The sequence below is a fragment of the Sorghum bicolor genome, chromosome 4 (assembly GCF_000003195.3).
Source record: "Sorghum bicolor cultivar BTx623 chromosome 4, Sorghum_bicolor_NCBIv3, whole genome shotgun sequence".
In the NCBI taxonomy this organism is placed as follows: Eukaryota; Viridiplantae; Streptophyta; class Magnoliopsida; order Poales; family Poaceae; genus Sorghum; species Sorghum bicolor.
This window is the reverse complement of record NC_012873.2, coordinates 63,848,100-63,865,732: the sequence shown is the minus strand read 5'-3', so window position 1 is coordinate 63,865,732 and position 17,633 is coordinate 63,848,100. Positions and strand designations below refer to the sequence as shown.

At 42.0% G+C, this 17,633-nt stretch overlaps 2 protein-coding genes and 1 long non-coding RNA gene across 6 annotated transcripts; 1 reads left to right on the top strand and 2 right to left on the bottom strand.

The window, feature by feature from the left end:
* LOC8075151 (iron-phytosiderophore transporter yellow stripe 1) lies at positions 3,467-7,672 on the bottom strand. 2 transcript variants are annotated; one of them, XM_021458931.1, is made up of 7 exons: positions 7,205-7,672; positions 6,952-7,121; positions 5,474-5,581; positions 5,216-5,349; positions 4,942-5,131; positions 4,723-4,840; positions 3,467-4,616 (listed from the first exon to the last, which is right to left on the bottom strand). In XM_021458931.1, exons 1-7 carry the CDS (start codon positions 7,593-7,595, stop codon positions 3,682-3,684), a joined length of 2,046 nt encoding a protein of 681 aa, XP_021314606.1. In that variant the 5' UTR covers positions 7,596-7,672; the 3' UTR covers positions 3,467-3,681. The 2 variants fall into 2 exon arrangements, with proteins under 2 accessions (XP_021314606.1, XP_021314607.1); XM_021458932.1 differs by having other exon boundaries at positions 5,216-5,353; positions 5,477-5,571.
* LOC8075150 (iron-phytosiderophore transporter yellow stripe 1) lies at positions 9,619-13,828 on the bottom strand. Of its 2 annotated transcripts, none has more exons than XM_002452787.2 (7): positions 13,339-13,828; positions 13,081-13,250; positions 11,667-11,764; positions 11,417-11,551; positions 11,142-11,331; positions 10,914-11,031; positions 9,619-10,793 (listed from the first exon to the last, which is right to left on the bottom strand). In XM_002452787.2, exons 1-7 carry the CDS (start codon positions 13,727-13,729, stop codon positions 9,859-9,861), a joined length of 2,037 nt encoding a protein of 678 aa, XP_002452832.1. In that variant the 5' UTR covers positions 13,730-13,828; the 3' UTR covers positions 9,619-9,858. The 2 variants fall into 2 exon arrangements, with proteins under 2 accessions (XP_002452832.1, XP_021314466.1); XM_021458791.1 differs by having other exon boundaries at positions 9,619-10,790.
* Positions 16,128-17,391, top strand: LOC110435062. Of its 2 annotated transcripts, XR_002452719.1 has the most exons (4): positions 16,128-16,527; positions 16,618-16,738; positions 16,825-16,926; positions 17,024-17,391. It is a non-coding gene; the product is annotated as an uncharacterized LOC110435062 (long non-coding RNA). The 2 variants fall into 2 exon arrangements; XR_002452718.1 differs by having other exon boundaries at positions 16,128-16,738.

The following is a 17,633-nucleotide window of genomic DNA, read 5'->3' as shown; positions in this document are numbered from 1 at the left end:
TCACCAGGAAACATTTCCCGATATAACATTTGAAACATTTTTTTAGAGAATTTAGAGCCCGACCAAATGGAATTTTAGAAAACCTATCCAAAATACTCTAAAGACAATCCGATTTGTGGATACTCAAATGAGATTGTTCATGAAATCGGCCTAGTCATTTCCTCACACTATATAGCATGCTCTTTAGAGTAATATATATACACCATTTTGTTGTCGAATTTGTTTTCTCCTTTGGAAATAATAAATACTATCTGATCTTAGATATCTATAGTGAAATGTAACCAATTTAGCTCCAAGATATTAAGACTTAGCATATCTGGATGAGCCCACTGTGTTGTGTGGAGCTATGGGGATATTACGAAGATGGCCTCATCATCTCTTTGAGTCATCGAACGATGTTGTTTTTCTTTCAAAGTTATAACAGTTAGGAACCTCAACATATCTTTACTGACCTATTTACACTAATAAGAGGGAGATGGTTTCAGCATATCCATATAAGCTATTGATGACTTCTTCCTCTTTAGAAATAAGGATTATTAGAGCAACTTCAAGTCTTTATATCATTTCTTATTGATAGGAATAATAAAGACTTTGATGAAAAATACCATCCAACAACTTTTCTAATTGACTCTCCAATATTGTCTTTCTCTATTCGGGTTTCTCTCTAGTCAAAGATGAAGAGCGCGGTTGTGTCTTTAGAGTATGCACAAGATATAGAGAAGTTGTTAGAGTGGAAGGATATGGAGATCAATTTTTATTTAAATGACTTTCCTAATAATGACTTAGAGAGTTTTAGCAAGACTTCGAGAGTCTTTCTAAAATTTATTAAATTATTATTCAGAAAGTCATTTGAGTAAAGATCGTTTTCTATATCTTTGTATACTCCAATAGCTTCTCTATATCTTAGCGTACTCTAAGAGTCATTCTCACTCTTCATTTTAGCTAGTGAGAAATGTCTATACTTGGAGATCTAATTAAAAAGGCTGCTAGAGGGTATATTTATTTTACCAAAATATCTATTTCTATAAATTAAAAAGGATATAAAGAGTGCTTTGGATAGATTAGGTTGGTTTAGATCCATTGGGAAGCCAGGTGGGTTCATGGGATGGTGCAGGCTCCATCTCCTCATCCACCTTTCAGCAAAACCAAAAGCAAAAGTATATATTTAAACATCTAACTATGGTTGTTGATTCTAAAAAAAATATTCTATAAAATAAAAAGATTGTTTATGCAATGGAAAATAAAATTCCTCAAGTAAGAATAGTATATGTTTTTTTACCATAAACGGTAGAAAAAAAGTACACTATAGTTACCATGTCAAATTTATGCATGCATAAAAAGTTAAAACCAACCTAGGAGGAAGCTAAACAGGTTTTTACCATGAAAACTACAAAGGAGCTCAAATTTAGTTTTTGGTTGTTCAAAACAGTTTTGATTCTAGTGTGAAACGTCAGGATCTCTGCCAAACGGGTAGGTAGAGAAACGTTTCACTCTCAGAGCAGTTTCGATTCTCGTGTAAAACGCTAGAATCCCTACCAAACAGGTAGGTAGAGAAACGTTTCGCCAGTTTCGTTTCTCGTGTGAAACGCTAGAATCCCTAACAAATTTGTCAATCACTTGAATCTATCCCTTTTTTCCCTACGAGCCAGAAACGGTGGCCGAGTAGTTTGCCATATTTCATTTCTTGCTCTTCTCTATACTAACGGTCGTAGTTTTTCTAGTTAAACTACTTTTTAAGCACAACAAATTAAACATGTTGTATTTAAGTTGTTTTCACCCAAAAAAGGGTTTTCTGAACAATATTTTCATTTATATAATTCTATTATGAAAAAAAATATTTTTTGGAATTAGAATCTATCCATAAGGTAATTCTTAAACATTTCTTAAGAGAATCTTGATGTAAATTATTTCTACGACTGGATCAGTGCCAAACACATCATAAGTTTGAAAGAACTTACCTATTATTGGTAAGTATCTTTTTCATTATCTAGGCCTACCTATGAACGCTAGAAAGTTAAACAATAAAGATTGGAAGACAATTGAGGATCAAGTAGAAAAAAGACTGAGTGATTGGAAAGAAAAGATGCTTTTAGTAGGGGGACACTTGGTTTCATAAACTTGGTGCTGTTTAGTTTATCGATGTTTATGATATTTTTTTTTGAACTGCCGAGAGGGGTATTAGAAAAAATAGATTGCTTCAGGTCCCGTTTCTATTGGCAGAATAATCAACACAAACGAAAATATAGATTAGCCAAATAGAAAGTTATGTGTCAACCCAAAGACCAGAGAGGTTTGGGAATACAAAATTTAGATACCCAAAATTTATGTCTATTAAGCAAATGGTTGTACAAATTATTGAATGAAGATGGCATGTGGCAAGAGTTGCTAACAAATAAATATATCAAAGATAATACTTTAGGGAGTTGTGTTAAAAAACCAATAGATTCTTATTTTTGGAAAAGTTTAATGAATATTAGAGATTCTTTCTTGGAACTTGGCTCCTTCAAGATAAAGGATGGGTCTCAAACAAGATTCAGTTGCACAAGTGCTTAGGTCTATCCCATTTAATATTTCCTTCACAAGGATTTTAGTAGGGGCAAACTTAAGGACTTGGCATAGAATTTTTGCATCTGTATAGGACATTACCTGGTCTGAGCAAAAGGATGTCTTTGTGTGGAGCTTGAACGCATCTGGAACCTTTACAGTCAAGTCCATGTATGCTGCGATAATTAACAATGGTGTTACAGTGTCACAAGACATTTGATAATTTATGTCAAATTCTTATGGCGTGCTATACATAATTTTTTTGGTTTAACACCTCCAACAGATATGAGTAATCTTTTTTTTAGTTTGGTAAAAAACTGGACACAAAAAGTATAACTCATTATTATTAACAACAACAACATCACTTTGTTGGCAATTTGGTTAACTAAGAATGAAGTGGTTTTTAATAAATATAGACCAAAAACTTTATTGCAGGGGAATGTACTGGCTCCAACAGTGGGAAAGCCTGCAGCGGCATGTTGATCAGAGGGACCAACTGATCTAAGTTGGACAGATACTAGAGACATCGACGTTGCAATTTTAGTTCCAATGGGTGGTTGTCCTCAAGATACATTGGTCTTATTTAATTTAAACCTTATTTCGTTTTGGTTTTCCGCTGGTGGACTACATAAGTATTTTTTGCAGGCCGTGTTTGTACCCACTGGCATAACTTTGTAATAATTAGTCTGATTTTATCTATTGATAGAAGAAGCTGGATATACAATATGCATTATCTAAAGATGGTAGATGGTGACATGGTGCGAGTGCGCAACCACACTTTAATTCTACTCTAACCAGACTCGCTTCCTAATTTATGATTTCATATTGTAGGCAACACATTATACAAGTCAGTAGCCACAAACTTGAAAGAATGTGTCGACCAAAATGAGCATTAATTTCGGTTGAACTGTACTGTAGCATCTTTTTTTTTTTCTAAAACACAAACATAAACAGCAAACAACTGCAGACGAATGAGTACAGCCGAGCAGGCTGATCAGCTCCTGGAGAACCCCACACAAACAACAATGATAATACAGGGGACATGGCTTCAGTTTATTGTGTCCACTACCAATAATCACAGTTCATGCCTTCACTGTATCTCACATTCTACAACTTCATGAACTGCCCATAATGTTTCTAGCTTCCAGGCGTGAACTTCATGCAGATCGGTGGCTTGATCTTGGCCAAAGCGAGCACGGAAGACGGGAAGGTCCATATGCCATCTCCACAGATCAAACCAGACGCAACCGCAGGCACCATGAACATAGCCTCCTTCATGTTCATCTTGTTCCAAACAAAGACAATCAGACTCCCGATACACATATCAATCGCGAAGCTCCCACCCACAAGGAACGGCACAGCCATCGCCATTGGCAGGGGCACAAACCTTGCGTACTTCCGCGGTAGGACGTCCCGGGCGACACTGAAGACAAACGCGAACACGAAGAACCCAGCGGAGAGCGCAAGGCAGTGCTTGGGCAAGACAGAGAAACCCTCCACACCAAGGATTGCCATGTTCCGGTAGATCAACCCGTATGGCGCCTTCCAGTAACCGTTGGGGTTCCCGATGTCGAACGCGTTGTAGAAGAGCAAGAACGTGAGAGGCGCGACGACGCAGCCCATGGCTGTCCCGATGAACTGCGCCACGAGCAGAGACCTCGGCGATGTCAAGGTCAGGTGGCCTGTCTTGAAGTCATGCATTAGGTCAGCAGATGCGATCACCAACTGCTTCACTAGGGTGCCGCCGGCAAGACCGGCGATGACACCATTTTCCTTACTGGCCCAAGCTGCAAAGATGAACAACGCGATCTTGCCGTAGTTGTAGGCCATGTTGATGTCGGTGAGCCCTGTCCCGTAGGAATTGGCGAAACCGAGAAGAGGGGCGAGGACATAGGCCACGATGATGTAGTACCACTTGACTTGCCGGAATATATGTGGGATGGTGATCACTGAAATGACAGTCAGCAATGCATATCCGGCATAAGCTGCCCAGGCGGGGAAAGAACCATTGTTGAAGATCTCATCACGTTGTCGATCATCAAGTGGCACCATTTCATCCCCGCCATTTGCCACTGTGTTCATTTAGTCAACAGCAGCAGGTTACCCCATCTCTCTCAATGATGAAAGGCGGAAGTTATGTATTAGAACTAGGTCTGTGGTGTTTTTCATTTTTCTCACCTCTATTGCTAGCATGTTTCTGGTTTAGCCGTTGATGCAGGCCCTTAACAGTGACACCAAAGACCTTAAAGAAGTGGTACATACCGTCTCCTATGATCAGAGCTATGCAGAGGAAGGCCTAGAAGGTAGGGGGGTAAGGACATGTTTAATGACACATGATTACCAATATTTTTCTAAAAAATGTAATAAGCAAGAACAAAAAGAAGAGTGTGATGAAACCTTGTAACCGTATAAGCTTTTCAAGCTGCTTTCTGGTATATTTGCAGGGTACCACTCTCCTTTTTGTTTGCTGATCAGTGGCCATAGTATCCCCCATGACAGGATCGCACCAAGGAGGGTGGAGATGTTCACAAGGTGAGAACAAATCATTCCCGCACCAACATATGTGAGGCTAAAATCAAAGAAGAAACTGACACCCAGAAATCGAGAATTAGATGGTGTTGCGTGCTGCAAATTATAGAGATATTTGAAGCAGCAGAGTACGGATGTTTACGTTTGCTTCCAAGCCTTCAGACCGAATGTAGGAAACTGAACAAAACCGCAAACATCACCGCCTGTGTAGAACCACTGGAAAAAACTCCATATGAAGCTGAGCCCAAAGTACTTCAGAAACCCACGGACTTGCATCTTGTCATGGAAATTAAGTTAGTTCACTTGGGTGAATAACTCATCATCATCAAGGGATGCTTGATATCACAGTCTAGCAAAATACAATATTAACCTAAGAGAGGTGGGGTGATGAAATTCATACTTTGCATTCTTGTCTCCTTGCTTGGTGTGGAAACCGTTTATGAGAACAGCAGTTGCAGTTCCACTTGGGTAAGTTAACTTGTAGTCTATGACCAAAACCTGTAAATGTCTTGTAAAACGAGTAGCATTATAGATAACTGAAAACTAACATATTTTTCATTAGATTTTTACACATTGTATTCGTTCCAATCACTAATAATTGACATTTTGGGGTTTTCAGAAGTCAAATTTTAAATTCTATGTTGAGTTTAACCATTTGAAAATGATATAATAGATTGGTCTCGAAATATAGTTCCATGCAATTATTCTTTTGCCATGTTTTATTTAAATATTACTATGTCATGTAATTGTTTCATAAAAAACTATGTCATGTAATGGGCCTTGGGCCATAGTTAGCTGAGTAAAGATGGACTTGGCCGCTGCGGCCTAGTAACGTTCCCAGCGGAGATACAAGCTGACAGACGTGGCGTGAGACATAAGAAAGAATAGCCATTTCCAAACTGAGAAACAACCTTCGTCGCCGTCCTCACCCACGGTTCCTGCCATGTTCCACCCTTCCTCAACTCTGTTCTTGCTAATCCTACTCAAATATCTGCTATTCCCACTCTGAATTCCATCTAGTTATCCAGTCTCATAACATACTATCACACAATTGTATTTCAAAGACCGTGACAATGTCGAAAACATTAGGTCATGGGTCAGTGGCAAAAGAAAAGGATTACATTAGGTCTTTTGGTTTTTGGAAGAATGATGAAAAATTCAAGAATATATATAGGCATGCAACCTTAGTTTCCATTTTGTGCCTCCATTGGTATGCTTCTTCTCACCGTAGCTGTTGAAAGGCTAAATGGCTCTTTAAAGATGATAAAAAGAAAACCCTTGGAAAATGCTTCCTCCATTCAAAATTACTCCATCCGCTCAAATTATAAAATGCTATAGCTTTTTTATTATTTTTTAATATGTATCTACACATTATATATATCTAGGTATATAGAAAAAAAATGTTTCGTGAAAAGCTCTTATAATTTGAAAGAGAGAGAGCGCAATGTTGACTGATTCATTGTGATAAAAAAAATACTGCTAAATGGCTAGTAGATTCGGCGATAAGGTCAAACGAACTGGTTATATACTTTGGGCCTGTTTGGTATAACTCACAACAGCTTCATGAGCTGTTGTGAGCTGTTTTTTTTGCCAAACACTTATTTCCAAAACAGCTTCATGTGTGAAGAGACATAAGTTGGATGAAGCTGGAAAAAAGTAGCTTATTGCAGCTTCTCCCTCATTTCTCTCTCTCAACTATGTATGAAGTAGTTGGTGAAGCTATTTTGTCAAACACTTTTTCCAAAACAGCTCAGCTTCATCTAGAAAGTCACTCATGAAGCTATTTTCTAAAAAAACAGCTTTACTAGTGAAGTTGAGCTGTGCCAAACAAGCCCTTTGTCTAGCAGATGAAGAAGAGAGAGTGTGTGTGTGCTGCACCTTTCTGAGAGGAATCAAGCTTAGGAGGCCGGCGAAGCTGATCGCCGCGACGAATCCAGCCATCCAGCCGAATCCAGGGTCCTTGTAGCTCCCTGGCACGTTGGCCGGCGACGCCCCGGCCAGCTCGTACGTCTTCTTGTCCAGGCCCAGCAACGTGGAGCCGAACCCACCTGCACACACGCGCGCGCGAATCAGTCAACGGCAACCGTCACGCCGGCGTGCATCCCGCGCTGAGCTGAGCTGAGCAGCTGACCGCCGAAGGCGATGGTGTAGCACGCGACGGCGCAGGTCTCGACGACGCAGTTCTCCTGCCGCGTGAAGGGGCGGTGCGCGACGCCGAGGCGCTCCAGCACGCGCGTCCACCCGCGGAGCGCGAGGAACGCCATCAGCGCCGCCGAGACGTTCAGCGTGGGCAACTGCCCCGTGCTGAGAACCATCTTCAAGACGATGACGGTGTACATGAAGCCGATCAGCAGCGCCGCCACCATGCCGCGCAGCGTCACCTGCTCCCGCCACGGCGGCACCTGCTCTTTCTCGCGCGCCGCCGCCGGGTCAGACTCCATGTCCTCAGGCACCGGCTCGTGCTTCTCGATCTCTTCATCGTCCGTGGCAGCGGCAGCGGCACCGCTCCGCGCGCGGTCCATGGCGGCCTCGATCCCTGCCTCACGAGAAGCGTAGAGGCCGATGCTTACAAGCGCAACCCCAAGGCGGTGAGCTGCATCAGAAGATGGTGAGGTTTAGATGTTAGTAGCCGGGATTTATATATAGAAAAATCCTTCAAATGTCAACTATGCCATGTCACTTAGAATCACTCGTTATCTGAAAATCTCACTTACAATCACTAGTCCAAACCCTGAAGTATTCTCGCCGCAGAAAAAATACTAAGAAATTTTCTAGTCGTCGCATTATTAGCTGTCGAGAGACTTGTTAGGGGAAGAAGGAAAGCGACTCGAGCGAGTTGATCGGTAGCAGCATTTTTCTTGCCGTCATATCTGTGTATAATTCATCTCGTACAGATTGATGGAATTTCTTTTGAACGCAGGTTATCGGGGAATCATGTCCTATTATCATTAGGCCGGTACCCTCGTTTCAAAAAAAAAAAAAGCTAAGTGCCTGTGTATACTCTACAAAATGAAACCCTGAAATTTGTCCAAATATGAAGAGCCTAGACCGACTTTTGTAGCAGGTACAATATAAAACTACTCCCCGTTCTAAATCATACGTTATTTTAGTTTTTCTAGGTATATATATTTTATAAAAAAATTCCTTGAACGCCATTGAAACATATACTGTTCCTTTCTGTGTTCCATTATTGAAAATTATGTGTTCTTTCATTGTCATTGATTTTTGCAATTTTAGTTCCCCTTTGTGCCGCTATTGTTGGTTTTCCTCGCACATGTACACCATTGAGTATTACTGCTTAGAGCAAGGTTAATAATAGAGTCAAGTGTTGACTATAAGCCAAGTGATTAGAGCCAAGTTATACAGTAAGTTGTTTCATACTTGTCTCTAAGACATTTTCTCTTTTCGATTCCTCCTTACAATACTTGCTATTTGGGCCACCACTACCTATGCATCCGTGCGTAGCTTAGTGCTTACATGAGAGCCAAGCTATCATCTCTCTCCTGTCTTTTCTCCTCCAAATCAACATTAGCTTGACTATAAGTCCATTATTGTATATGCTCTTAGGCAATATAAAAGAACACCTTTGCATGCACTCGAAACATTGTTAAGCCATGTGTTGAATGGCATGCATGAGCGAAGCGAGGTAGCCAGCGGTGATGTGGCACACATGCCTCGTCATGCTCCCTTGTCAGGGGGATGACGCCTAGCAAGCCCCCCTCCTCAAAGCTAGAGGACCATGGAGGGGTGACGAGAGGGCTCTGCCACGGCAGGTGAACCACAATGGTAGCTAGCGACGTCAGTCGATGCCGTGATGAGGAGCCAGCGGCAGCAGTAGACTGGCCTACGCCACCAAGAGGCGGTCCCATCAAGAAGGCCCTGCACATTATGGTGGAATCGAAGCACAGACTAGAAAAGGACTGAACTCGACAAAAGAAGAAAATATGCCTAGAAGGAGTCACCGGCATGATTGGCATAGTCGAATGCTCAATGGAATGAGCCTCTCATCCACCAAAGGTCCGTGCCGAGAACACTTCCCCCTCACGACCGAGGCTCTCGCGGCCACCAATGAGGAACCTGGTGCCTAGGCCGTTGGATCCACCCCTTCACCTCCAAAGGAGGAGCAGGCGGGCTGGTGGCACCTCGTCTCCTAGCCTGGCCGATGAATAAGGAGGCAGCATCGGGGCAATGTTGGGGAGGTAGAACCATCTCCTATGCTAGTTTGACCTGGCATCCATGTTAGGCCAGCAGCCAAGCGCCAGGTGACACCTCGCCACGTTATCTGAAATGTTTCTTAAAAAAATCTAGATCTAAAATATTTCTACAAGAATTAAATCACTAGCAAACACACCCTTAGTTAAAAAGAATTTACCTAGATGGTGACATTGTGTGAAACTGTGAATGCACAACTACACTTTTAACCCTGACTAGATTTACTTCCTAATCTATGAATTCATATTGTGGGCAGCATATTATACAAGTCAGTAGCTAAAATCTTGAAAGAATGTAAATACAAAAATGAGCATTAATTTCCGTTAGACAATATTGTAGTAATCTTTTTTTCCAAAACATAAATATAGGTTAAACCCAACATGATGAAAAACATATCAGCTCTAGAAATCTCAAGTATTGTGGCTCTCGGAGAAGGAGAACCCACACATACACAACAAAGATAATACAGGCGACATGGCTTCAACTTATTATGTCCACTACCACTAATCACACTTGATGCCTTCACTGAATCTCACTCACATTCTACAATTTCACGAACTGTCCATAATGTTTCTAGCTTCCAGGCGTGAACTTCATGCAAATCGGTGGTTTGATCTTGGCCAAAGCGAGCACGGAAGATGGGAAGGTCCATATGCCGTCTCCACAGATCAACCCGGACGCAACCGCAGGCACCATGAACACAGCCTCCTTCTTGTTCATCGTGTTCCAAACAAAGACAACCAGACTCCCAATGCACATATCAATCGCGAAGCTCCCACCCACAAGGAACGGCACAGCCATCGCCATTGGTAGGGGCACAAACCTCGCGTACTTCCGCGGTAGGACGTCCCGGGCGACACTGAAGACAAACGCGAACGCGAAGAACCCAGCGGAGAGCGCAAGGCAGTGCTTGGGCAACACAGAGAAACCCTCCACACCAAGGATCGCCATGTTTCGGTAGATCAACCCGTATGGCGCCTTCCAGTAACCGTTGGGGTTCCCGATGTCAAACGCGTTGTAGAAGAGCAAGAACGTGAGAGGCGCAATGATGCAGCCCATGGCTGTCCCGATAAATTGCGCCACGAGCAAGGACCTCGGCGATGTCAAGGTCAGGTGTCCTGTCTTGAAGTCGTGCATCAGATCCGCGGATGCCATCACCAGCTGCTTCACTAGGGTGCCGCCAGCGAGGCCGGCAATGACTCCATTGTCCTTGCCAGCCCAAGCTGCGAAGATGAACAATGCGATCTTGCCGTAGTTGTAGGCCATGTTGATGTCAGTGAGCCCTGTCCCGTAGGAATTGGCGAACCCGAGAAGAGGGGCGAGGACATAGGCCACGATGACGTAGTACCACTTGATCTGCCGGAATATATGTGGGATGGTGATCGCGGAAATGATGGTCAGCAATGCGTATCCGGCATAAGCTGCCCACGAGGGGAAAGATCCGTCGTTGAAGATCTCATCACGCTGTAGATCATCAAGTGCGACCATTTCTTCCCCACCATTTGCTACTGTTCATTCAATCAACAACAACAGGTTAGTCTATCTCCCTCTCTTGAAATTTTGAAACGATGAAAGGTGGAAAAGTTATGCATTAGAATTGAGTCTGTGGTGTTTTTCATTTTTCTCACCTCTGTTGCTAGCACGTTTCCGGTTTAGTCGTTGATGTAGGTTCTTAATGGTGACACCAAAGACCTTAAAGAAGTGGTACGTACCATCTCCCATGATCAGAGCTATGCAGAGGAATGCCTGGAAGGGGAAAAATGGACATGTTTAGTGACACATGATCTCCAATATTCTTTTTTTTTCAAGAATAAGCAAGTCAAAAAAATAAGAGTTTGGTGATAAGAGAGAGAGACCTTGTAACCGTATAAGCTTTTCATGCTGCTTTCTGGTATATTTGCAGGGTACCACTCTCCTTTTTGTTTGCTGATCAGTGGCCATAGTATCCCCCATGACAGGATCGCACCAAGGAGGGTGGAGATGTTCACAAGGTGTGAACAAATCATCCCCGCACCAACATATGTGAGGCTAAAATCAAAGAAGAATCTGACAGCCAAGAAACCGAGAATTAGATAGCATTATGTGCTGCAAATTATGAAGATATTTGAAGCAGCAGACTATGCATATTTACGTTTGCTTCCAAGCCTTCAGACCGAAAGTAGGAAACTGAACAAAACCGCAAACATCACCGCCTGTGTAGAACCATTGGAAAAAACTCCATATGAAGCTGAGCCCAAAGTACTTCAGAAACCCATGGACTTGCATCCTGTCATGGAAAGTAAATTAGTTCACTTGGATCAGTAACTCGTGATCAAGGGATGCTTGATCCAACCGCAGCCTAATATATGAACCTAGCATAGGTGGGGTGATGAAATCCATACTTTGCATTCTTGTCTCCTTGCTTGGTGTGGAAACCGTTTATGAGGACAGCAGTTGCAGTTCCACTTGGGTAGGTTAACTTGTAGTCAATGACCAAAACCTGGAAAGTAGAAATGTCTTGTAAAACGAGAAGCATTATTCATAACTGAAAACTAGCAAACTTTTCATTAGATTTGTAAACATTGTACTCCCTCCGATCACTAGTAAGTGACACTTTGAGGTTGCTCTAAGTCAACCATTCTAAATTATATGCTGAGTTTAGACACTATAAATGACATGAATATATTCGTCTGAGTTCCATACAAATACTTTTTTGCTATATTTCATAGACTAGAAGATACTCTGCACGTTTGGTGCGGAGATTGCAAAAAAAAAAAGAAATTAAGTAGAGATGACATGGATAGCATGTATTAAGAGGTTGAAAGTTAGTGGCATGATATGTCTATTAGTGAAAGATTATGTGGATAGTTAGTGGAACATAATGTGGATTTCTTGTATGTTGAGATAAAACTTGAGATAATGCGGAAAACTTTCATTAAGAGGTTGGAAGTTAGGTATATGACATGGCTATTAGTGGAACATGATGTGGATGTCTTGCATATTGAGCTAGAATTTAAGATAGCGTGGATAGCTTGCGTTAAGAGGTTGAAAGTTAGTGACATAACATAGTTATTAGTGAAAGATGATGTGTATGTCTTGATAGAATTTGAGATAGCTTGTATTAAGAGGTTGGAAAGTTAGTAACATAACTTGGCCAATTAGTGGAAGATGGAAGGCGGTTTTTTTGCCCTTAAGGGCACATGCCTTCACTCTCCCACCCATTGGATTCGCTTTGAGAAGTGTGCAAACACACATCTCAAAGCAGTTTCGCATTGAGATGTGTGTTTGCATACTTCTCAAAGCAAATCCAATTGGTAGGAGAGTGAGTGCACATATCCTCAAGAGAAAAATAAACTTTACCGTGGAAGATGATGTAAATGTTTTGTATGTTGAGATAAAATATGTAGTGAGAATTAGTTTTATAAAAGATAGTAATAAATAGTATTATCAATGTCGACCGTGCGCTCCAATGTTCAGAACATCACTTATTTATATCTGGATTGAGTAACTACCACTGCTACCAAAAACTATTTCATTTATGCGTCAATGGCAAAAGAAAAGGATTACATAAGTTTTTTTGTCTGTGGAATAATGATGAAAAACTCAAGAAATTATATATTGGGTATTCAACCTCAGTTTCCATTTTGTGTCCTCGAATGATAAAGCTTGTCACCTTAGCTGTTCAAACGTTTGTTAATCGAACTTTAAATATGGAAAAGAAAAACCTTGAAAAATGCTTCCTCCGTTCAAAATCATAGGAATATTTTGTCTAGCAGATGGAGAAGAATGATAAATAGAGACAGAGAGGAACAGCACCTTTCTGAGGGGAATCAAGCTTAGGAGGCCGGCGAAGCTGATTGCCGCGATGAATCCAGCCATCCAGCCGAATCCAGGGTCCTTGTAGCTCCCCGGCACGTTGGCCGGCGACGCCCCGGCCAGCTCGTACGTCTTCTTGTCCAGGCCCAGCAACGTGGAGCCGAACCCACCTGCACACGCGCGCGCGCGAATCAGTCAACGGCAACCGTCACGCCGGCGTGCATCCCGCGCTGAGCTGAGCTGAGCTGAGCTGCTGACCGCCGAAGGCGATGGTGTAGCACGCGACGGCGCAGGTCTCGACGACGCAGTTCTCTTGGCGCGTGAAGGGGCGGTGCGCGACGCCGAGGCGCTCCAGCACGCGCGTCCACCCGCGGAGCGCGAGGAACGCCATCAGCGCCGCCGAGACGTTCAGCGTGGGCACCAGACCCGTGGTGAGCGCGATCTTCATGACGATGACGGTGTACATGAAGCCGATCAGCAGCGCCGCCACCATGCCGCGCAGCGTCACCTGCTCCCGCCACGGCCGCACCTGCTCCTGCTCCTTCTCGCGCGCCGCCGCCGGGTCAGACTCCATGTCCTCAGGCACCGGCTCGTGCTTCTCGATCTCCTCGTCGTCCGCGGCTGCAACACTGCTCCGCGATCGGTCCATGGCGGCTTCGCTGGATCGCTGCCTCAAGAGAAGTGTAGAGGCCGATGTCTATAAGCGCAAACCCCAAGAGGGTGAGCTGAATCAGAAGATGGTGAGGTTAGATGTTAATAGTAGCCGGGATTTATATAGTGAAGTTCTTCGAAAGTCAACTATGCCAATTTCACTTAGAATAACTCGTTATCTAAAAATCTCACCTAGAATCACTAGTCCAAACCCTGAAGTATTTTCGTCGCAGAGAAATACTAAGAAATTTTCAAGTCGTCGCATTATTAGCTGTCAAGAGAGTTGTTAGGAGAAGAAGGAAAGCGACTCCAGCGAGTTGATGTGTGCCAGCATTTTTCTTGCCGTCAGGTCTGTGTATACAGTTCACCTTGACAAATTGATGGAATGATGACTTCTTTTGAATGAAGTTTATAGGGGAATTTACGTTAGGCCATATCAGAGCCCTTTTGAATCTACCGACTAAATTTTAGGCGGCTAAATTTAGTTGCTAGTTATTCAAATAGTCCAACTAAAAGACAAGCTAAAGTTTAGCTAAGTGGAGTCTATTAGCTGAAGGATCTAAACACCCAAGCTAAGGTTTAGCTGGAGAAATCTTTAGCTAGCTAAAGTTTAAATATAAATTTTAGCTAGCTAAATTCTAGTTGGGTGGATCCAAACAGGGCTTGCTCGTTGAAAAACTTGTGCATACTCTACTAAATGAAATCTGAAATTTGTCCAAATATAAAGAGCCTAGACCAACTTTTGTAGCGGATACTCACGCCTTTCTAAATTGTAAATCATTTTAGCTTTTTTTAGGTATATAGATTTTATAGATAATTCCTTGAATACCATTGAAATATTATACGTTTCCTTTATGCGTGCCACTACGTGTTCCCTTCATTGTCATTGGTTTGTAATTTTAGTCCCCCTATAATGTGCCACTATTGTTGGTTTTCCTTTCAAGTGCCACGTAACTAAATTTTAGTGTACTGTTAAGGATCCAAATGGTCAGATAAAGCTTAGTTATTTCAATCTAGCTAAAATTTAGTTCAGTCTATTAGCTAGAGCATTTAAACACCACTGCTAAAGTTTAACAAGGAGAACTTTTAGCTAGGTAAAGTTTTGCTTTGAATTTTTTTGTTAGCTAAAAACTTTAATTGGATGGATTGAAACAGACTCCAACGTAACGATAATAATTACATATAAGCCAACAACTTACTCAAAAAAACATATAAGCCAACAGAAATTATAAACCACCGACGATAAAGGAAGCACAAAATTTTTATTGGCATATAAAGATTGAGTACATGCGGTGGTATTCAAAGAATTTTCTTTGGATTTTTGCTACACTACTATTATACATTATGTCTAAATAAACAGTGAAACATATATATATACCACCGCATGTACTCAATCTTTATATATATATATATATATATATATATATATATATATATATATATATATATATATATATATATATATATATATATATATATATATATATATATATATATATATATATATATATATATATATATATATATATATATGAAGTTCCTAGATTACCTATCTATCCTTGCTAGTTGTTGCACTGAACCTCAGTCTCAGGCTTTGTTTAGTTCCACTTTTTTTTTTGCAAAATAAACATTGTATCACTTTTGTTTGTATTTTACAAATATTGTCTAATTATGGACTAACTAAATTTAAAAGATTCATCTCGTAAATCATAGGCAAACTGTACAATTAGTTATTTTTTATTTATATTTAATGTTCCATGCATGTGCCGTAAAATTTGATGTGACGGAAAATCTAAAAAAATTTACAAATTTTTTTGAAACTAAACAAGGCCTCAGAGTGAGCAACCGGAGATAGGCTAATTTTGATGAGAGATAAAACAAACATACATAAAGAAAATGTTTCTGAAAGTCAACCAGATTACCAGAGAATGTTTCCGGTAAGCTTGGGAAGTTGTCTCATTTGACCCCGGGCAAAATGGACCAGAGCAACGGGCCTACTTCATGCCGTTTTGCTACCAGGACTGTTGACTTTGGAGCCAACATTGTATCAAGCCAATCAGAGCTATGTTTGGTTGACTTTGCCTAAGGACCAGTAGAAAAACGGATATCTTTCCAGCTGAAGCAACAGGTAACCTCAAATATATTTGTTTATCTTGTGAACTAATGTGAATGCTAAACGAGCTTATATAATATTTTAGATATATACGGATTCATAAGGCATCTTTTGGTTGATTTAATGTGACAGTTTTTTTTTCAGTGGAATGTGACAAAGCTAAAATGAGAAGAAGAGCTTTGGCCCAAAATCCAGCCCAACACTGCAGCATGGATGGCCCATCAGTCCAGCCCAATATATTAAGTCCACAATCAGTGCCCGCAGCGATAGTCTCCTCGGCGGCGGTTAATTATAAGTGACCAAACCGCCATCGCTCGCGTCTTCGCGCTCGCGCCTTCCCCTTGCTTCTCATCTGATCAATCCCCCGCCGGCCGCCGGCCAACCCAAATCGTCAACACCAAATCCGGCATGCCACCCAATGGATCCACCGACGGCCAGCCGATCTCTCCCTGCGTCGCAGATTCTGCGGACCCATCGATCTCCCTTCCGCCGTGGCGCCATGCCCACTGCGGAAGGACGGCGAGGAGCAGAAAGAGTACGGGCGCGATGGAAAAGCTCGTCAAAGGACTGGAAGAGGCGTCGTGCTAGACGAAAGGGTGTGGTTGCTGAGATGAGGAAGGAGCGGCGTTTCGGCTCCGGAGGATAGGGACCTTGACGAGGGACAGAGGTCGTCGTGGGCCGAGGTGCTCGCTACCTGCCCGATACAATGCCCAAGTGGTGGAATACGAGGTTACAGAAAACCTCTCGGTGTCTGAAGGGTATTTGCTCTGCAGATGGTCTCCATCGTCCAACCAGGAACCAGGCGATCAAGACCGGAGGTGGGAAAGCGTGGAAGATGATAGAAAGCAGTAGTAACATATGCATATCCGTGCGCCCACTCAAAGGCACAGCCAGGTTCAGGGTTTGGGCCCTCTTATGTTTTTTTTTTTGGCACACTTTTATGAGTCCATCTGAGTGCATTATCGTGTTAGCTACTGCAGGACGAAAGAGGTGGCATGATGGGTGTAGGATCAGATAGCACCACTGGCACGGTCAACTGCAGACCACAGCTACAGACTTCGCAATGCAGAAGAGTGCAACAGGTTTATATATGTCCTGCTTGTGTTCTCATGGTTATCTTCACTATCACTTTGCTCCACTTGTTGTCATGAATTTAACTATAGCTCTATGGTTTGATAGTTTAGGATGGACAGGAGAGAAGCAGTGGAGGTTAGGTGGCTGTTGGGGAAAGAAAACATCATAGAGAATACCATTGGCAATTCAGTATGGAAAGGAAGAATTTGACATTATAGAGAAATCAGGTTACTTTTTAGTTTCTGTGAAGATTCGAACAGATTCATGCCATTGGCAATTCCTTTTTCTCTGCTTTTCTACTCCAAACATAAAATCGCTGTGACTGATTGTTCATAAATATATTGTATCTGAAAATATAGCATCTAAGTAGGAAATTCTCCAAGCTGTTTTTCTAGATTGGTTTTCCATTGGTTCTGTTCATCACATGCTGTTTGGTTTCAATAAAGTACTCATCATATGTGTTCATAACAGTATATATCCCCGATCAAAAGTTTAACTGTCCTCAGACCATTGCTACCAAGTTTGGCCTCAATCTCGCCTTTGTAGTACTTATCATATGTTGTAGTACTTTGCAATCTGTTTCAAATGTATGAAAACACCACTTGTTTGTAACCTGATTGAGTAGTGTTTTAAATATTTTTACAGCCCTTTTCGGTTGGTAGCCACAGCTAAGATGAGTTTGACCAAGTTAGGCAGCCATTGGCTGTAGCCACAT